The sequence below is a fragment of the Podarcis pityusensis genome (genome assembly GCF_964106645.2).
Source record: "Podarcis pityusensis genome assembly, chromosome: 10".
Lineage (NCBI taxonomy): Eukaryota > Metazoa > Chordata > Lepidosauria > Squamata > Lacertidae > Podarcis > Podarcis pityusensis.
The window spans coordinates 50828971-50846634 of record NC_138035.1 but is presented as its reverse complement, the minus strand read 5'-3'; the positions used below and the strand labels follow the sequence as shown (position 1 = coordinate 50846634).

The window sequence follows — 17664 nt, the reverse complement described above, 5'->3', positions numbered from 1 at the left end:
GCATGAGTTTGACCAAACTGCGGGAGGCAGTGGAAGACAGGAGTGCCTGGCGTGCTCTGGTCCATGGGGTCACAAAGAGTCAGACACGACTAAATGACTAAACAACAACAAAGTGTTTGGTATAGGATTGCAGCCTTGATTTGAAAAGGGGCTTTTTGTTTTTGCCAGTCCACTATAGTTTTTAAGTCACTTACTAGGAGTAAGACACATTTATTTCAACGTGATTCTAAATGCTCTCCTACTGGCTTTTCTTTGTTGTTGTTTCTCATGTCAAATTTGTGTTCTTTTATTCATTTGCATGCAGAACGGCCTGTTTGCCTTGTGGCGCATTGTTGGCTGGTTGCATTGGAAATGAGCAGGCAAATGAACTCCTGAGCATGTGGGTGAGGACATTAGGTCCTGCTCAGCCTCCCAGGACACTCTGTAACTGACCTTCAGGTGGCCATCCATTGAACAAAACTTTAAAGGGAGATTGCAATGCGAATCCACTGAATTCCAATACATCACAAGGTTCAATACTGCCACTTGTAACTTGAATTGGCATAATCCGGTTTTATCATACCCCCAGAGCAATCCAAATCTACCTTGTGTGGTGAGTGTGTGGAATTGGATTGAGGTGTCCCTCTGCCCAGCTGTGCTAGCTAAACTGGCTTCTTCCTGGCACAGAGCATCCTCTTCTGACTTCTGAAGGGATGCCCACTGGCAACAGCTGGCAGAAGACCCTGAAACAGGACATTTTGGAGGCAGGGAGTGGCTAAGCTGATCCAGAATCTGGTCTGGGTCCAGCCATGGTGCATTGTAAAGCCTCACTGGTCCTACCAGTCAGTGACCAAGACATTATCTCCTACATGTTCAGCTTACCAGTGTCAGAATGGGTGTGAACAGTCACTGTTAATAAAGCAATAATCTGCGCCTGTACTTCTTTGCATTGCCTTTCCTTCCGACCTTATTGTATGCAATCCCCACCCCAAACCATGTATATATGCACCTGCAATTCAGGATCACACCTCAGGCACCGGATGATGTGCCCATGAAAGCTGTGCTATAAGAAATAGATTTGTCTTTAAGGTACCAGGCTACTCTTTGTTGATTTTGCTGCAAGAGGCTAACACAGCTACCTCTCTGGAAATTAAAGCTCACCATTAAAACATCCCCATTTATATTTGGTGCCTAGGAGCCATCAAGCTACAAAGTGGGAAAAGGTACCATAGTTTCACAGAAAAGATGCCCCGCTACTAAGAAAGCTGTTTAGTCACCTGTCTCACCCATAAAGTTACGGAGAGGTGTGCAGAGGCAGAATAATAATTTAGTAACTAAACTGGTTGATGTAAGAGTAGGTGGCATTTCACCTAATCAGAGTTTGTTTTGAGGTGATGGTTTGGAAAATCCACTGCACTACCTATTTCCTGACGGAACTCCACAATGCTGCTCTGTTGAAAATGGAAAATCAGGGCCTAAGACATGTTCTGACTCGTCCATTGATTTCAAGAAGTGTATGCCATGGTTGGATGCCATCCCACAGTCCTTCAGTAGGACTACTCAGCTGTGACAGTGTTTGCTCATCTGTTCAAGTGCCAGCAGAATCAACTTTGTTGCCCGAGGCAAAGGGAAGCAGTAGTATTCCAGGTGATGTGTCTGTCTTAGACTTGTAAAGGTTGAGTATCACATCTTTATTAACCTTGTTTTCATGATTATAGGGGTCAGCCCAACAGTTTTGCTCTTTCAGCTCTGGATCCCGGAAGCACGCAGTTAATCCATAAAACCACATCTTTATTACAGTGACTGAGATGCCTAGGCAAAACCTCATGTATACAAAGGTTTTGCCCAATAGAAGAGAGCAGCGGCTGACTAAATGTCTCAGAAGGAGTTCTATATCCCATGTGGAAGCACATAAAAGGACCGGCCTCCGGTAATCAGCTCCTGCCTAATCTCTAGAGGGATCTGCAATGGGGGATGCCCAATGACAACTTCAGGAAATGGTCAGGCTTATGTGGAGATGCCTAGGTTCAGATGGGCAGGACCTAAGCTGCTTACAGGGTTTTATAGGTCAACACAACCATGAAATTGTATCCAGAAACAAACCGGAAACCAGTGAGGACAATTAAGCCCCCTTATAAAATGCTCAATATAATTAGTCCTAGCTAATAATAATAATAATAATAATAATAATAATAATAATAATAATTTATAACCTGCCCATCTGGCTGGGTTTCTCCAGCCACTCTGGGTAGCTTCCATCAAAAGATTAAAATACAATAATTCATCAAATATTAAAAACTTCCCTAAACAGGGCTGCCTTCAGATGTCTTCTAAAAATCAAATAGTTGTTTATTTCTTTGACATCTGATGGGAGGGCGTTCCACAGGGCAGGTGCCACTACCGAGAAGGCCCTCTGCCTGGTTCCCTGTAACTTCACTTCTCACAATGAGGGAACCACCAGAAGGCCCTCGGAGCTGGACCTCAGTGTCCAGGCCGAACAATGGGAGTGGAGATGCTGCTACAGGTATACTGGGCAAGGAAGTCTTGCTGCTATGTTTTGAGCAAAATGAAGACCTTTCAGAGGCAGGCTAACGTCACAGTAACAAGGCATGGATCACTGTAGCAGCAGCATCTTTTGCCAGGAGTGGACTAACCAGAGTTGGTGAAAGGTGTTTCTGGTCACAGATGCTGTTTTGCCATCACTTTCCAGGCCATGTCTAACAGCACCTCCAAGTTGTGAAGCTGATCTTTGAGGCAGGGGATGGGGAACCCGATTGGGTTGGCTGGAACCTGGGTTCCCCTGTCTAAAGGGCACCACCCATCTGTCAATCATTTTGATGCTCCATCGGGAACTCTGCAGTTCAGCCAATCCCAGCAGGCTTGCTCTTGTTGCCGGTGAACTGAATGTTGGTGACCACAAGCCTCCCTTGCCCAGGGAGAATTGTGTGAACACTTTAAGGCTCACAGTTGTGCATGGGGAACTGCATCCCCACCTGCCCCACACCTGAGATATGATGTCAAGTGGTGAGGCAGGTGGTCATGATTTATGGGATACCACCTCACAGGCAAATTGGACCATGACAGGACAAATTAAACTTCTGGGTCAGAGGTTCCCCATGCCTGCTTAAGGGGATACAGCAGCTGAATACCGACTTCTCTGTAAGCTGGCATTAGCATCTCTTCATTGTTTGGGCTGAGTTATTAGCCCAGTCTAGCTCATTACTGACTCAAGACACCTGTCAAGGGCACCCACCTGCAAATTTGGATTAGATGAAAAGAAGGCTGGGTGTCCTCAGCATGCTGATGGTATATTTTCTGGATCTCTTATTAGTTGGGCTTTGGTGAGGATAAATGAAATGTCAAAGGTAACCTGTCATCACTTTTAAGGTGATCTAAATGCGATGTTTTTATATGCCTGTTGTCTTTGTCCAATGGAGTCCATAGGTGCTGGAGGAGACTCTTGAGAGTTCTATGGACTGCAAGAAGATCAAACCTATCCATTCTTAAATCAGCCCCGAGTGCTCACTGGAAGGACATATCCTGAAGCTGAGACTCCAATACTTTGGCCACCTCATGAGAAGAGAAGACTCCCTGGAAAAGACCCTGATGTTGGGAAAGAGAAGGGGATGACACAAGGAGAAGGGGACGACAGAGGACGAGATGGTTGGACAGTGTTCTCGAAGCTACCAGCATGAGTTTGACCAAACCGCGGGAGGCAGTGGAAGACAGGAGTGCCTGGCATGCTCTGGTCCATGGGGTCACAAAGAGTCAGACACGACTAAACAACAACAAATGTGATGTTTACCTGTATTTGTCAGGCTTCAGGGAATCTGATCCATCCCACGGTGGCAGCCAAGAAGCAGATAAACAAGAAGAATGCTCACCAAGTAATTTATTCAATATTCACAGAGAGAGATGAAGGAATGCAGTTGCTCTGAGTAAAGTCCCACCCCCTCCATCTCTTCTAGTCACCCCTGCACCAGCTACTCTAAGCTTTCTGCCTCTGAGCTCTCTGTTCTACTACTCTCAATGCTCGCTTGGTCCTGGGAGGGGGTGATGGTGGTGGTCAGGAATGCTTTCCACAGACACTGAGTCTGCCAGCTATCTCTCCCCGGTACTTCTTCCTGCTGTTCCTCTCCCAATATTTCCCAGCTTCTCCCCTCTGCAGCCTCTGAACTATGACCTTCTGCAAACCACTGTTCTAAATCTATACTGTTCTCCTGTTCTCAGGAAGGTTGAGGCGAAGGGGGGGGGGGCAGCGGTCCTCACCATTCCTCCTCAGTACAGCCTCTGACAGCATTTCACATTAAAAAACCCAACACAGATTTTTAATAGATTTTAATGCAAGGAGATATATATATATATATATATATATATATATATATATATATAACCTTGGCTAGCATTGACTGATAAAGTGGGTTACTTTGCTACTCCAGAAAACTGTGGCTTGTGAAGTGAATACATATCATGGACTTTTCCTTTCTGAATAGAACACTATGTCCTAAAGCTATTGTGCAGCAATTCACTTTTCTCTTCTCTGTCCTGTAAATGACACCATAGTGGTACAGTTGAATTGACAAATTTAGAAGCTGGCGACAAAGCCAGGATGCAGGAATGAATAGAAGACTCTGCTCATGGTGTTAAATTACAACGTTGTTCAAGGCTGGGCGGAGAGCTGGTGCAGAATTCAACGGCCAGGTTTCTCACCTGAGTTTGAGCATATAACACCAATCCTGACCCAACTGCACTGACTGCCAATTAGTATCTGGGCCCAATTCAGTGTGGAAAGTCTAAGCTATAGTTTATTCTAGAACTGAAAACAAAATTCTGAGCTCAGTGTACGCCTTTTGCAACAGCCTCTATTCCGTGGAGATCAGAGTTCTAGTAAGAGCCGGCCCTACTGTTAGACAGATTGAGGCAGCTTTTCTCTGACGGCAGATGCTGGAGCTACGGGGAGCAGCAGCAAGGTGAGATGAGGACACACTGGCATGTGCCACACAGTCTGCCTTGCATTCTTTAATAAGCTGTCCTGCTGCCTTTATGTACTGGAAGATGCTGCCTCATCAGCCATGTTAAATTAAGTAGGATATTGATTAGACAGTCCATTCATCTTCTGTACATGGAATGGGAAAGGGTGCCATTTTGTCCTTTACCATAGGCAGCAAAATATCTTCTGCCAGCCCTGTTTCTTGTGAAAACCATCAATCCCGGAAGTCCTGTCATAGCCAAGGTAGTTGATGCCTGCCTATAGTTGTTATGCAGTAGTACCTCGGGTTAAGTACTTAATTCATTCTGGAGGTCCGTTCTTAACCTGAAACTGTTCTTAACTTGAAACACCACTTTAGCTAATGGGGCCTCCTGCTGCCGCGCCACCGCTGAGCGATTTCTGTTCTCATCCTGAAGCAAAGTTCTTAACCCGAGGTACTATTTCTGGGTTAGTGAAGTCTGTAACCTGAAGTGTATGTAACCTGAAGCATATGTAACCCGAGGTACCACTGTATATGTAAACATTTTACCAGGGTATTGTCAGATTAGAAGAAACTGTTCTTTCTGGTAGAGATTTGGTATTTTGCTTAGCAAGCAATAACTTGGGTCTCCATTGGAGTCCTCAAAAACTTTCTTTTTTAATAATAAAAAAGAGCATGATTTCAGTGAAGCTTCCTAAAGCCCCAATCCTAACCCTGTTTACTCAGAAGTCCTACTGAATTCAATTAGACTTAGTTCTACGAAAGTAGGTAGGGTTGCAGTAAAAGTTACATAAATAGAAATTGAGATGGTTCGGCTGGCACACATAGCAAGACGTATAGCCACTGAAAACAAGCAAACATACAATATGTACCTCAAAGGGCAGATGCATTTTGTAGTGCCAGAGAACTCTTTTCCTTGAAGGCAAAGTCAAGAAACCAATTACTGTGTCTTTATGGGACAAGCATAAGGAACCATTTCCATTATACAAACAAGGCAAGCATTGTATTGTATGGTACATCATAAACAAATGTGTGATGCGCGAGTTTGTCCTAGTGGTGTGTCTCACAGGCTTGTTGCAAAGGCCATCCATTCCAAGATAAGAAATGCAAATCAGTTTGCATCTTCAAAAGTCAATACAAAGAACCAACAGGAAAAAGAGTTACTAGAGATGTTGCCGAAATTTCAGATTATATGCTTCGCTACATGAACTTATCCACGTTTATTACGAATTAGGAACATAGGAAGCAGTTAGTTGGTACGTATATTTATTTTGGTCAAGGACCAGTAGAGAAGGTAGGAAGAAAACAGAATGCATAAAACACAATATAATAAACACATTAAATATGAAATTTAAAACAATGTAGAACATAAAACAGTAAGAAACATGAAATGATATGCTTAAATGAAGAAGAGTGGTGAAAGGTGTTAATAATTTTAAAATTAAGGCAAGATCCTGAGCCAACTCCTCGAGGCCGAGGTCCCTCCCCCCCCCCACAAAAAATATTTTAGGGGGGCAGGCCCATCCAGAGTGTATGTATAGTGGCACTGCCATTGAAATAGTGTGTGTGTGTGTGTGTGTTGCATATTGTGATCGATTTTGCCAGGCAGGGCTTATCTGGGCAATATTTTATTCAAGTTGGCACCCTTGTTGTAGATAAAAATACTGGCAGGATTATTGTAATAACCTGCAGTTACGTAAGAGTATATATTTAAAGAAGACTAAAAAATAATGTTAATTTGGATATGCAGAAGATATTAAAAATAAATTTAAGGAACCGCAGAAGGAAGTCAAGTTTTAAAATGTGAGAATGACTGTAAAATCAATGAAATGTCTAGATCTGAAAAATATAAATATTTCTTTTTTAAACAAGTTGGCACCCTTGTCAACTGAGAGGAGGAGGAAGATGATACTGTTGCAGACCCACAGGTCAGATGCTCACTCAGAGCAGTTCCACTGCTACAGCTGTCCTACCCTGCAGGGTTTATGCTACCCCAGGAACCTTCCACGTGGGAAGAGCTGGAGGAGATGCCAGACGCAGAAGCCCATCTCTGGGCTTCTGGGCTCTGGGTGACTTACAGCCAGCTCCGGCGTGCGACGAGCGGGAGGCGGGCGACCTTGGGAGGGGAGCAGAGCAGCCTCTCTCCTCCTCCGGCCGGGCCTCTCGTGCGCCCTCGTTCCCTCGGCGCGCCCAGCTCTCCAAATCCGAGATGCCCCCGGCGGATGCGCGCTAGTTTCTTCCAGCGAGGCCTGGAAAGGGAAGGCTAGAAAGAGAGGAGGGAGAGAGGCGAGGGAGCCCGGATTGCAGCCGCAGCCGGCCTTGTCGCAGGGAGCGAGCAGCGACCAACGGATCCGGCGTCCGCGGGCTCCTCCTGGCCAAGCGATCCCTTGGAGACGTCCTCCGGGAAAGCCCGCTAAGGGCAGCGGCCCGAGGGGCGGCCCCAGGGCGTGGGCTGCCGGCGGGCTGCGCTCCCCCGCGTCCGCCCGCGGGATATTTATAGCCGGCCGAGGAGGCGACTGTCTCGCGTGGCGCCGGAGCCGCGCAGGGAAGGAGAAAGGCCGGTCCTGGAGGGCAGCGTGCCTGCGCCGGACGCGGTGAGTCAAGTGCGCGCTGCCTCCGCGGGCGCCCGCCCCTTCCCCACCCTCCCACTCCGCGATCGCGTGTGTTAAAAGCGCGCGGGGGGGGGGCCGCGGATCGGCCCTGCTCGGAGCGGCATTTGGCTCAGACAGGAGCCCCACACTTTCCCACGCGAGAGGGGCCGGGGCTTAAGACTGCGAGGGAGCCCGGGGCGAAAACGTTTGGGGTTTGTAGCCGTGGGAAAGGCACTCTGCACGTGCTCGCTCCGAGGGTCCGGCGCTGAAGATCTTATCTCAACCTTAGGGGTGGCTTTTTATTATTCTTTGCGGGGTGGGTTATCGTCAAGAAGGTGATACCGCAGAAGGTAATTGTCGCTGGTATATTTTTATCTCACCTCTTGTGTGAAAATGGTGTTTGTGTGTGTGTGTGGAGTGGGGGTGATGGTGTCGATGCACACTTTCTAAAAATATGCGTTTGGTAGGGGAGCGGACACCCCCCTCAACCCTGGGACTGGAAATAGTATTCCTGGAATAAATTCAAAAGAAACCTACGTTTTGGTGCTTGCGTGTTGATGAGCCCCTAGCCATTGGCTTTGAACCTCCACTTTACAATGCAGCCCGCCCCCTACGTCTGGGGTTGCTCGCTTCCGTGTTCCTATAGCCCCATCGTTGAGAGACTTCTCTGTCTCGCGCAATGTTTCTTTTCCAAAATACATCCCTAGCCCTGAAAACACTTACCCCTAATCCCAGATGCCTGGGATTGACGGGTCCTCTGTTATTAGCCTTGCATGACCCAGAACTGAGAACAGGCTTGGGGGCTAAATCTGGGCAAGTTCTTGTTGGAATCAAGTCCTGTTTTTCCTTTACCCCTTTAAAGGGGTAATATAAGGCTCTTCTGTTTAACGTGCCTTTTCTGGTGTGTCCTATTGTAAAACCCTGTCGTATAAACCTGGCATAATGCTAACTAGGAAACACAGCTGGTTTGCGTTTGCTTATTTTTGTAGTGTTGTAGGAACAGGAATAGAGATGATATCTCATAGTGGCAAACGAAATGGCTCCCAGTTCAAATCTAACAATACTTGACATCTGATCTTCCTTTCAGTCCCTCGTTTGAAACATGGGGATATTATTGTCCTACTTTACAGTCCGACTGTATGTATTGCTGGTATGAGGTATATGAAATCAACTATATGAAGGATAAAGTGTGCTATATATCAGGGGCGGCTAATATATGGCCTTCTGGGTGTTGCTGAATGGGCATCAGTCAGCATGCCCAATGGTTAGGGATGATGGGAGCAGTAATCCAACATCTGTAGAGATGAAATTCTCCCACTGCTGGGCTGCATAGTTATCTTTCTCCTCACTAGTGCTTTGATATCTAAAACCCCACAAAAGTATCTTGAGACCGCATTTGTTAAAAAGTTCTTTTAGAGATCAAAATGATGGTTTTAAAATTATGGCTTTCTTGTTTTGATCTTAGTCCCATGAGTCTACTTCCCTTGCTCATATACACACAGAAGAAATTCATTTATTGCCCTGACAGTAACTTTTTCACAACATCTAGGTAACTTTCTGAATTATTTAGATAAGATTTGGTTATATAGTTGCCTGAAACATCACCAATTGCTCATGTTAAAAACCACTAGTGTTGTTTAAATGATGGCAAATACTGGATCCAGTGATTTATAAAGAGTACTGTTTGCTTTCACACTTGTCATCAAACAAATGTTGCAATTATCTCTGGCATTTCTTAAATCTTGCTTTTCTGGTTCCTGTGACTTTGACACAATTGCATTGTTGCCAGTTACATTCTTTAAGAAAGATCTATGGGTCTATTTACTGGAACACCATTCTGGAAAAACACACAATAATAGATGCTTTGTTATCTTTATCAATGCAAAATGAAGCTGCAGAATGAACTGGCTGTGTTTTTTTTGATGGAACAAACAATATGCTCAGTTTTAAATTCCTTTACTGAAGTTCAGATTTCGCAGACCTTTATTTTTAAATCAGAATCCTAAAGAACAGTACAGTGGAATGCATGTCTGTGGAATGTATTCTTTGCAATCAGTTTAGGTTTGGATACAATAAATTGATTAGTACGCATCAGCATTGAAGTGTATGAAAGCCCCCATAGTTTGGCTGCAGAGATTGTCCTCTTGCTAACATTGAGCCACAGTTTCTGTTACGCAATCTGTCAGACCATTGATTCTGTCAACTGTCTACTACAGAGAGAGGGGCTCTCTGGATATTGCTTGATTCCAGTTCTCATCAGGCAATGGGGGTGAAGGAAGTAGTCGTCCACTAACATCTAATGGGCCGTGACTTTGGCTTTCCAAGCCTGGCAGATGTCTTTTCCAGCCCTGCCACCTAAGATCCATTAACTGGAGATTCCAGGTAATTTACCTGTTCCTTTATTCATGCTTGGAGCCACAACACTGCTGTTTCCCTTATTCAGTGTTTTGTACTTGAGAGACACTTCTTCTCCGGTAATAGTGCATATAGATGCATACAACTTATGATACTTGTGTATATATATATGTATTCATATCACTTGTTTTTTGTATTTTATTTGAATTGTGAATGTAAATTGTAAATGGCCTGTGTGCCCATTTATAACCCAGAGGAGCTATTGTGGGCCCCACAACCACTCAGCTACCGAGCACACACAGAAGAACCTAAAATGAGCCTGCAGGATCAGGCCAATGGCCTATTTAATCCAGCTTCTTGTTCTCACAGTGGCCATCCTGATACCCCGGGGGGGGGGGGGAAATTTGCAAGCAGGATTTGAGCCCAAGAGCACTCTTGCCCTCCTGCGGTTTCCAACAACTGGTTTTCAAAAGCATTACTGCCTCTAGCCATGGAGGAAGAGCATAGCACACCAGGACCTTTGATATTCGCAACAGCAGAATGATTCTTTCAAGCCATATTTCAGTGGCTGGGGAGGGACAGAGAGACCCCAGGAGTGCCAAGAAAGACCTCTGCAGGCACATGTGCGCTCACTGATGCTGCCCTGGTGGCCCCCCCCTTAAGCTGTCTGACGTGATGCATGAACAGTACTAGACGGGAGGAACAAAAATTTTATATTGCTGCATGTGTAGCTGTCATGCATGGTGCTCAGTGTATACTGTATCTTTATTTTTTAAAAAACCACACCATCCCTTTCCACTCTAAAGTGGAACTCAAGACAGCTAACAACCTTAGAAGAAATGTAGGGATTGTAAAAGTTAAAACAATGCACAGCACAGTCCTATACTTGCCTAAGGGTGCAAACCAACAGGGGATAGGGATTGGGTAGAGGCATCTCTCCATCCATCCCTGCTGGTCTTTACTTGCAAAGTGAAACCATTGAGCCTCTTGGGCTTGCTGATTGGAAGGTTGGCGGTTCGAATCCCCACGACAGGGTGAGCTGTCGTTGCTCTGTACCAGCTCCTGCCAACCCAGCAGTTCGAAAGCATGCCAATGGAAGTAGATAAATGGGTACCGCTGTGGCGGGAAGGTAAATGGCATTTCTGTGCACTCTGGTTTCTGTCACGGTGTTCTGTTGCGCCAGTAGCGGTTTAGTCATGCTGGTCATATGAACCGGAAAGTTGTTTGTGGACAAACACCGGCTCCCTCAGCCTGAAAGTGAGATGAGTGCTGCAACACTATAGTCACCTTTGATTGGACTTAACAGTCCAGGGGTCCTTTACCTTTAACTTGCAGAGCTCCACATTGTGCAGCAGAGGAAAGCCCTGAAGTTCTGCGATGTTCCAGGGTTTTCCACTGTTCCAAACAGTTACCCAGTGGCCCCATAGTTGCAAGGAGGTCCCAGCTTCCTCTGTCTTGATGGGCCACTTCTATGTAGACAGTGCTTTCTGAGTGGCAAAAGTCAGACTGCATACACACACACACACACACACACACACACACGACACATTACATTAAACTTTCTTGAAAACTGAGCTTGCCCCTTTCTTTTAATTTGGGATGGAGCTGTTGCTCTGTCTTTGCATTTTCTTTTATGAGTTGCTTTTTGATGGTTTTATGGTCTGTTATTATTTTATGGTAAGCTGTTATGAGGGCCCTTGTGGCTTAAAAGCTACCTATAAATTTAAATGTGTGCCTCTTCTAAGGAGGAAAAGCCTCTTTGGCATAAGGCATATCCTTTATCCCAATTCAAGCATTTTACCCATGGGTAAATAAAAGAAAGGAGAAGGGGGAGCTGGAAGCTTGCTCAGCTCACAGAGGCTGTGTACACACATAACATTTGAAACACATGGGAGTGGTTTATACCCAGGGTTTTTGCATTGGTACACACCATCTTTCAATGACTCGGGTGGCGCTGTGGGTTAAACCACAGAGCCTAGGACTTGCCGATCAGAAGGTCGGCGGTTCTAATCCCCATGACGGGGTGAGCTCCCGTTGCTCAGTCCCAGCTCCTGCCAACCTAGCAGTTCGAAAGCACGTCAAAGTGCAAGTAGATAAATAGGTACCACTCTGGCGGGAAGGTAAGCGGCGTTTCCGTGCGCAGCTCTGGTTCACCAGAAGCTGCTTAGTCATGCTGGCCACATGACCTGGAAGCTGTACGCCAGCTCCCTCGGCCAATAAAGCGATATGAACGCCGCAACCCCAGAGTCGGCCACGACTGGACCTAATGGTCAGGGGTCCCTTTACCTTTACCTTATCTTTCGATGACATCATTTAAAGCAGCAGCTACATTTTCAAACTAGTGCACAGCAGTGGTCTCTATTCCCCTGTAACTAGTGCTATTTTTCTAGAAAAAGAGGTGCCAGAGCTCGCCATGAGCACCTCCCTCCTTCTCTTAGAATCTTAGAATGGCAGTGGCGCCCACCCAAGAGGTGCCAGAAAGTACCTGAGAGGTGCTAGAACTCAGTTCTGATGAGTTCCAGCTGAAAAACAGCCCTGCCTGTAAGCCTTGGCTCAGCGTTCAGGGTTGGATTCAGTGCTGTGAATATTCTTCTTATATTACTTTCCGGCTCAAGCCCTCATCCAGGAAAGCTGAGACTCCAGTTTGGATGTCTGAGGAGCAGCCTTCCCACAACACGCCCCCTACTCCTAAGCTACATGCAAGCAGTGTTATTTCTTCAGCTAAGAACAATGGATCAAGAAGAGGTTAACAATAGAGGGAGAAGTACACAAATGGGTGGGAACCTCCATGTACTCAGCTGCAGATTGCCCTCCACACCGTCAATTTGTGGAGGGCATGTGGGACAGTGATTTGTGGAGTGGAGGAAGAACTAGCACTCTGATTCCCAAGATCTCCACTCAGATATTTCTTGTAATTCATTCTTAACATCATCTTTTAAATTCTTAGCCAACAATTTGGTTTTATTCTTGTTGATTTTGAGACCCACTACTTCTCCAAAATTATTTATTTCATCGAGTCCCTTTGGGGTCGATTCTATTCGATCTTCTTCTGATATCATCACATCATCTCAAAATACCTTAAGTTTGTATTCTCTTTGTCCCACTTTTATTCCTTTAATTTGTTGATTAGTTCTTATTTTTTGTGCCAATACTTCTAAAACTACTATGAACAATAAGAGTGATAGCTGGCAGCCTTGTCTTGTTCCCTTGGTTATTTTACAATTTTCCGTCAATAAATTACTCAACATCAGTTTTGTTGATTGATCTGTATATAACACCCTCACTCCCCTTATACAAGTGTCCCCACATCCCATTACTTTAAGCATAAAATTCCAGGAGACGTTATCAAATGCTTTCTCAGCATCCAAAATCATCGTAAATTCTGCTCACTTGTGAGTATAACCTTTAATAGGGCTGTCCAGAATGGTTCTATCTGGAGTATTCCTAATATTGTCACCTTGGCTCCTGGCATTCATTTAAAGCGAATGTTACTAAGGAATGCAGATGCCAACAGTCTTAAGGTCTATCTCAGTTGAGTCATTCATTTACTGGTATACTGTGCAGCTATTAAGAGAAGTCCAAGGTGATTTGCATGAAAACCTGTTCTTAGACTATAGTGAGATGCTTGCTTCTAGGTAAGTCTGCAACATGCAATTGAGGATAGCTTTTTAAATCAATTACAGGGATTAGTCAGGAGATACAGACAGACAGATATATAGATAGGTTGGATCTTGTCACCTTCAACTTGCACACCTTTGAATCCAACCCATTATTTTTAATACAAGTAACTATAAATCCTGTTGATGATCAGCGCTCCATCTATGACACATGCATCAATTAAAACATGAGTGGGGACCCTATGGTCACCATTTTACACATTAGTATGGTTGGATGTGTTTTCAAGTTTCCTTCTGTCTGTCTGCACCAGTGGATGGAGAGGGGGCATGGATGACTTCATGTATGTCCTATGTTTTCAAATTGAATCAAAGCTGTTTTAGGGAAGACACAGCATTTCTCAAGAAACTACAGGATAGGTGTGGGTTGTGGCTAACACTGTGTGTTCACAGCTTTACAAACCTGTGGTGGGAGCACACTGGATGCGAAGCACACAGGAGGGTGTGCACAGCTGAGGTGTTGCAGGACTTCATCAGGCCAAATCAGTAAGGCCAGAGGTTAAGGATGATGAGGGTTGTATCTTTGGAGGGCCACAGGTTCTAAAACCAAAGGAAGTCTGCTGTTTGCTTCAGACCCATTGCTTTTATTCATATGCAAATTTAATTGACAAATGCATCAGTTAATTAAAATATTCGTGATTCACTGTATTCAATTATGCTCACTCCCAGCCTAAATAAACACCCTGGAGTAAGTTATGTGATCTCAGCAGGACTTAGTTCTGAGTAGACATGCAAGATGTCTTGACTTGGGTGAAAATCCTGCTTCTGTGTGCTCGTCGGAACTTTTCTATTAGTTGAATATTGAAGCATTTGCATGCATGAGGCTTACATTGCCTTGGAGCCTCTCCCACCCTATTTATGTAAACATGGACCCCAAATCCAGAGTAGGTTAGTTGTGTTTAAGTCCCATTGAAATCAATAGAACTGGTTAGTTGTGACTCATTTTACGACCCATTGATTCCAGTGGAACTATAGTCCTGCTGACTTCCTTTGGACTTCCACCGTTAATCCAGAAAAGAAGTGAAAAAGCTAGAATAACAGAATTGTGGAGTTGGGTTTCATCTAGTCCAGCCCTCTGCGATGAAATGAGAATGAAAATTCTGGCTTCTGTGGATTCCATATCCATCTTCCCTATCAATTGAAGCAAAAGCTGCTCTTTGCCTAAATAAGTGTTTCCCAAACTTGGGTCTGTTTTTGGACTACAAATCCCATCATCCCTGATCACTGGTCCTGCTAGCTAGGGATGATGGGAAACAGCTGGAGACCCAAGTTTGGGAAGCTGCTGGCCTAAGTGAATGAAAGTGCTTTTAGTTAAGGGGTTCCATTCACTCTTATCAGCATTCGCCAGTGTGCCCCCATTGGAGTTGGTGAACAGGGTCACACAACAGGCAGCTAGTTCCAGAGCCTGTTTAAAGAGGATAGAAGCTGGGGTAGCAGGGGGAAGTGATGTATAGTGGGAAGGGTCATAGCTCTGTGGTAGAGCATCCGTTTTGCATGCAGAAGGTCTTGGGTTCAATCTCTGGTATTTCCAGGTAGGGCTGGAAAAGACTTCCTGTCTGAAACCTTGCATGGTCACTGCCAGCCAGTGTTGAACGAATTGGCCTAGATGGGCCAATAGTCTGACTTCTAACGTTCTGTTATAGCCCTTGTAAGACTATAACATAGTGCAACATCCAGTAACACAATAGAACAAATGCCTTCTTTGCTTTTTGCATGCAGGGGCTGAAGGGTCTGAGGATGGCCAAAGACTTCCGCTACTACTTCCAGCATCCGTGGTCCCGCTTGATAGTGGCCTACCTGGTGATCTTCTGTAACTTCTTGATATTTGCCGAGGATCCGGTCTCTCACAGCCAAACCGAAGCAAATGTCATTGTCGTGGGGAACTGCTTTTCTTTTGTAGCCAACAAATACCCCGAGGGAGGAGGCTGGAGGTTTTTAAAAGTGTTCCTGTGGCTGCTTGCCATCCTTACCGGACTGATAGCTGGCAAGTTCTTCTTCCATCAACGCTTGTTTGGTAAGTTCCACGATGTGCTAAAAGCCTGTGTTTTCTCTCTCCCTCTCTGTGAGATGTTCCCGTTTTACACCTTTCAGGTTGAAAAGGCAGCAAAGCAAAGTGAAAGATGATGGCTGAATAGGATGTGTTGCGCAGCAGTGATGAGTCAGTCAGATCATCAATCTTGATGACTATAAGCAAAATAATCTTTCAAAGAGTGAAGGCACATCTGTTTGGTCTAATGAAGAGGGCATTAACTTTCCTCGCCAAAGACATGCTTCAGGGCACTTTCCTCACTGTCTTGATGTATTTGTGAAACACAGCCTGGATATTACGATAAGAGCATGGCTTTGTTTAATGTGCTTTTTTGCATTTATTGTAAGCATGCATTCTGTACCCGGGAGCCTTTGTTGTCCATTCCATCCAATCCATGGAGTTGTGATCTGAGCTGGATTTTCCAGATAGGACTGACTCTTTGCAGTGAGATCATTCTTATGAGGATGACTTAAGAGCTGGGATAGCTCCGTTGGTAGAGCATGAGACTCTTAATCTCAGGGTTGTGGGTTGGAGGCCCACATTGGGTGAAAAGGGGGTTGGACTAGTTGACCCTCGTGGTCCCTTCCAACTCTATGATTTTGCAATTCTATGACTTGTTCTCAGGAATAAAATCTAAGACAGTGTTACACAACAACCATTATGTTATTCCAATAAGCATTAATTAAAACATTAAAAAATGAAGACTCAGGGGAGATGGCTAATGGAACCACGAGTGTGATTAGCAAAAATTAATAATAATTAATAATAATAATAATTTATTTGTACCCCGCCCATCTGGCTGGGCTTCCCCAGCCACTCTGGGCGGCTTCCAACAAAATATTAAAATACAGTAATGCATCAAACATTAAAAGCTTCCCTAAACAGGGCTGCCTTCAGATGTCTTCTAAAAGTCTGGTAGTTGACATCTGGTGGGAGGGCATTCCACAGGGCGGGTGCCACTACCGAGAAGGCCCTCTGCCTGGTTCCCTGTAGGTTTCAACCAGATTACATTTGCTTCATGTAGACGTCTGGACAAAATGTCCCTGGAAAAAGTTGAAACCACCCCGCTTCCTTTCACCATCAGAAAAACTCTGCTCTGAGATCAGGAAGCTTGCTTGGCAGTCTGGGAAGGCCCAGGTTCAAATCTCTTACCTTCAGTCAAATATAAAGCCCACTGTCTGACTTTGGTCTGGTCACCCTGTCTCAACCTATCTTATATATTTGAATTGTTGTGAGAATAAAATGTGGGGATGACATGGGACTGTATATGGTACCTTGATCTCTGTATGTATGTCTGTCAGATGGGCACCCCATCGGATTATTTACTGTGTGGCACCAACACATATGTTCACCTTAGCAAGTGGTGATGCATAACATTCTATCTCGTGGTGACAAAGACTTCTACTTTTAATATGTGATTGGGCATTGGTGTGTGGCAAAATTTTGTTCAACACTTGATGCTTATGGCAGCATTTGCCAATCTGGTACCCTCCAAATGTTTTAGATGAGAATTGTTGTGGCTGATGGGAGTTGTAGTCCAAAACATCTGGAGAGTATCAGGTTGTTCAAGGCTGGCTTATGGAGTAGTTATATGCAGAATATCATAAGGTGTCCTTGACAATGATAATCTCTTTCAGTCCACAAATGTGTCTAAGTCAGAGTGTCAACATCTGACATTCCTGTTGTGTGACACAGGGTGTGGTCTTTTTTCAAGCTCATCTGATTCCCCATCACCCCAGATATCCACCACACATGTGTATCCTTTGTGAAATCAGTGGGAGCAGCCCCTGAATTGGCTTCCAGGTTCTCTGTACAGTGGTACCTCGGGTTACATATTCTTCAGGTTACAGACGCTTCAGGTTACAGCCTCCGTTAACCCAGAAATAGTACCTCGGGTTAAGAACTTTGCTTCAGGATGAGAACAGAAATTGTGCTGCAGCGGCAGCAGGAGGCCCCATTAGCTAAAGTGGTGCTTCAGGTTAAGAACAGTTTCAGGTTAAGAACAGACCTCCGGAACGAATTAAGTACTTAACCCGAGGTACCACTGTATATACATTGGCGAAAGA

General features: G+C 44.9%; 1 protein-coding gene across 3 annotated transcripts in view; it reads left to right on the top strand.

Moving 5' to 3' along the window:
• Positions 1-6255: 6255 nt before the first annotated feature.
• Positions 6256-17664, top strand: part of TMEM117 (transmembrane protein 117) — a 244250-nt gene continuing 232841 nt past the window's right edge. For 2 of the 3 annotated variants that reach the window (XM_081022359.1, XM_081022361.1), the window contains exons 1-2: positions 6256-7543; positions 15289-15583. In XM_081022359.1, the coding sequence (XP_080878485.1) occupies positions 15307-15583 (277 nt within the window). In that variant the 5' untranslated portion in view covers positions 6256-7543; positions 15289-15306. Of the gene's footprint in view, positions 7544-7634; positions 7891-15288; positions 15584-17664 lie in introns of those variants that run through there. The other variant, XM_081022360.1, reaches the window with a different exon arrangement.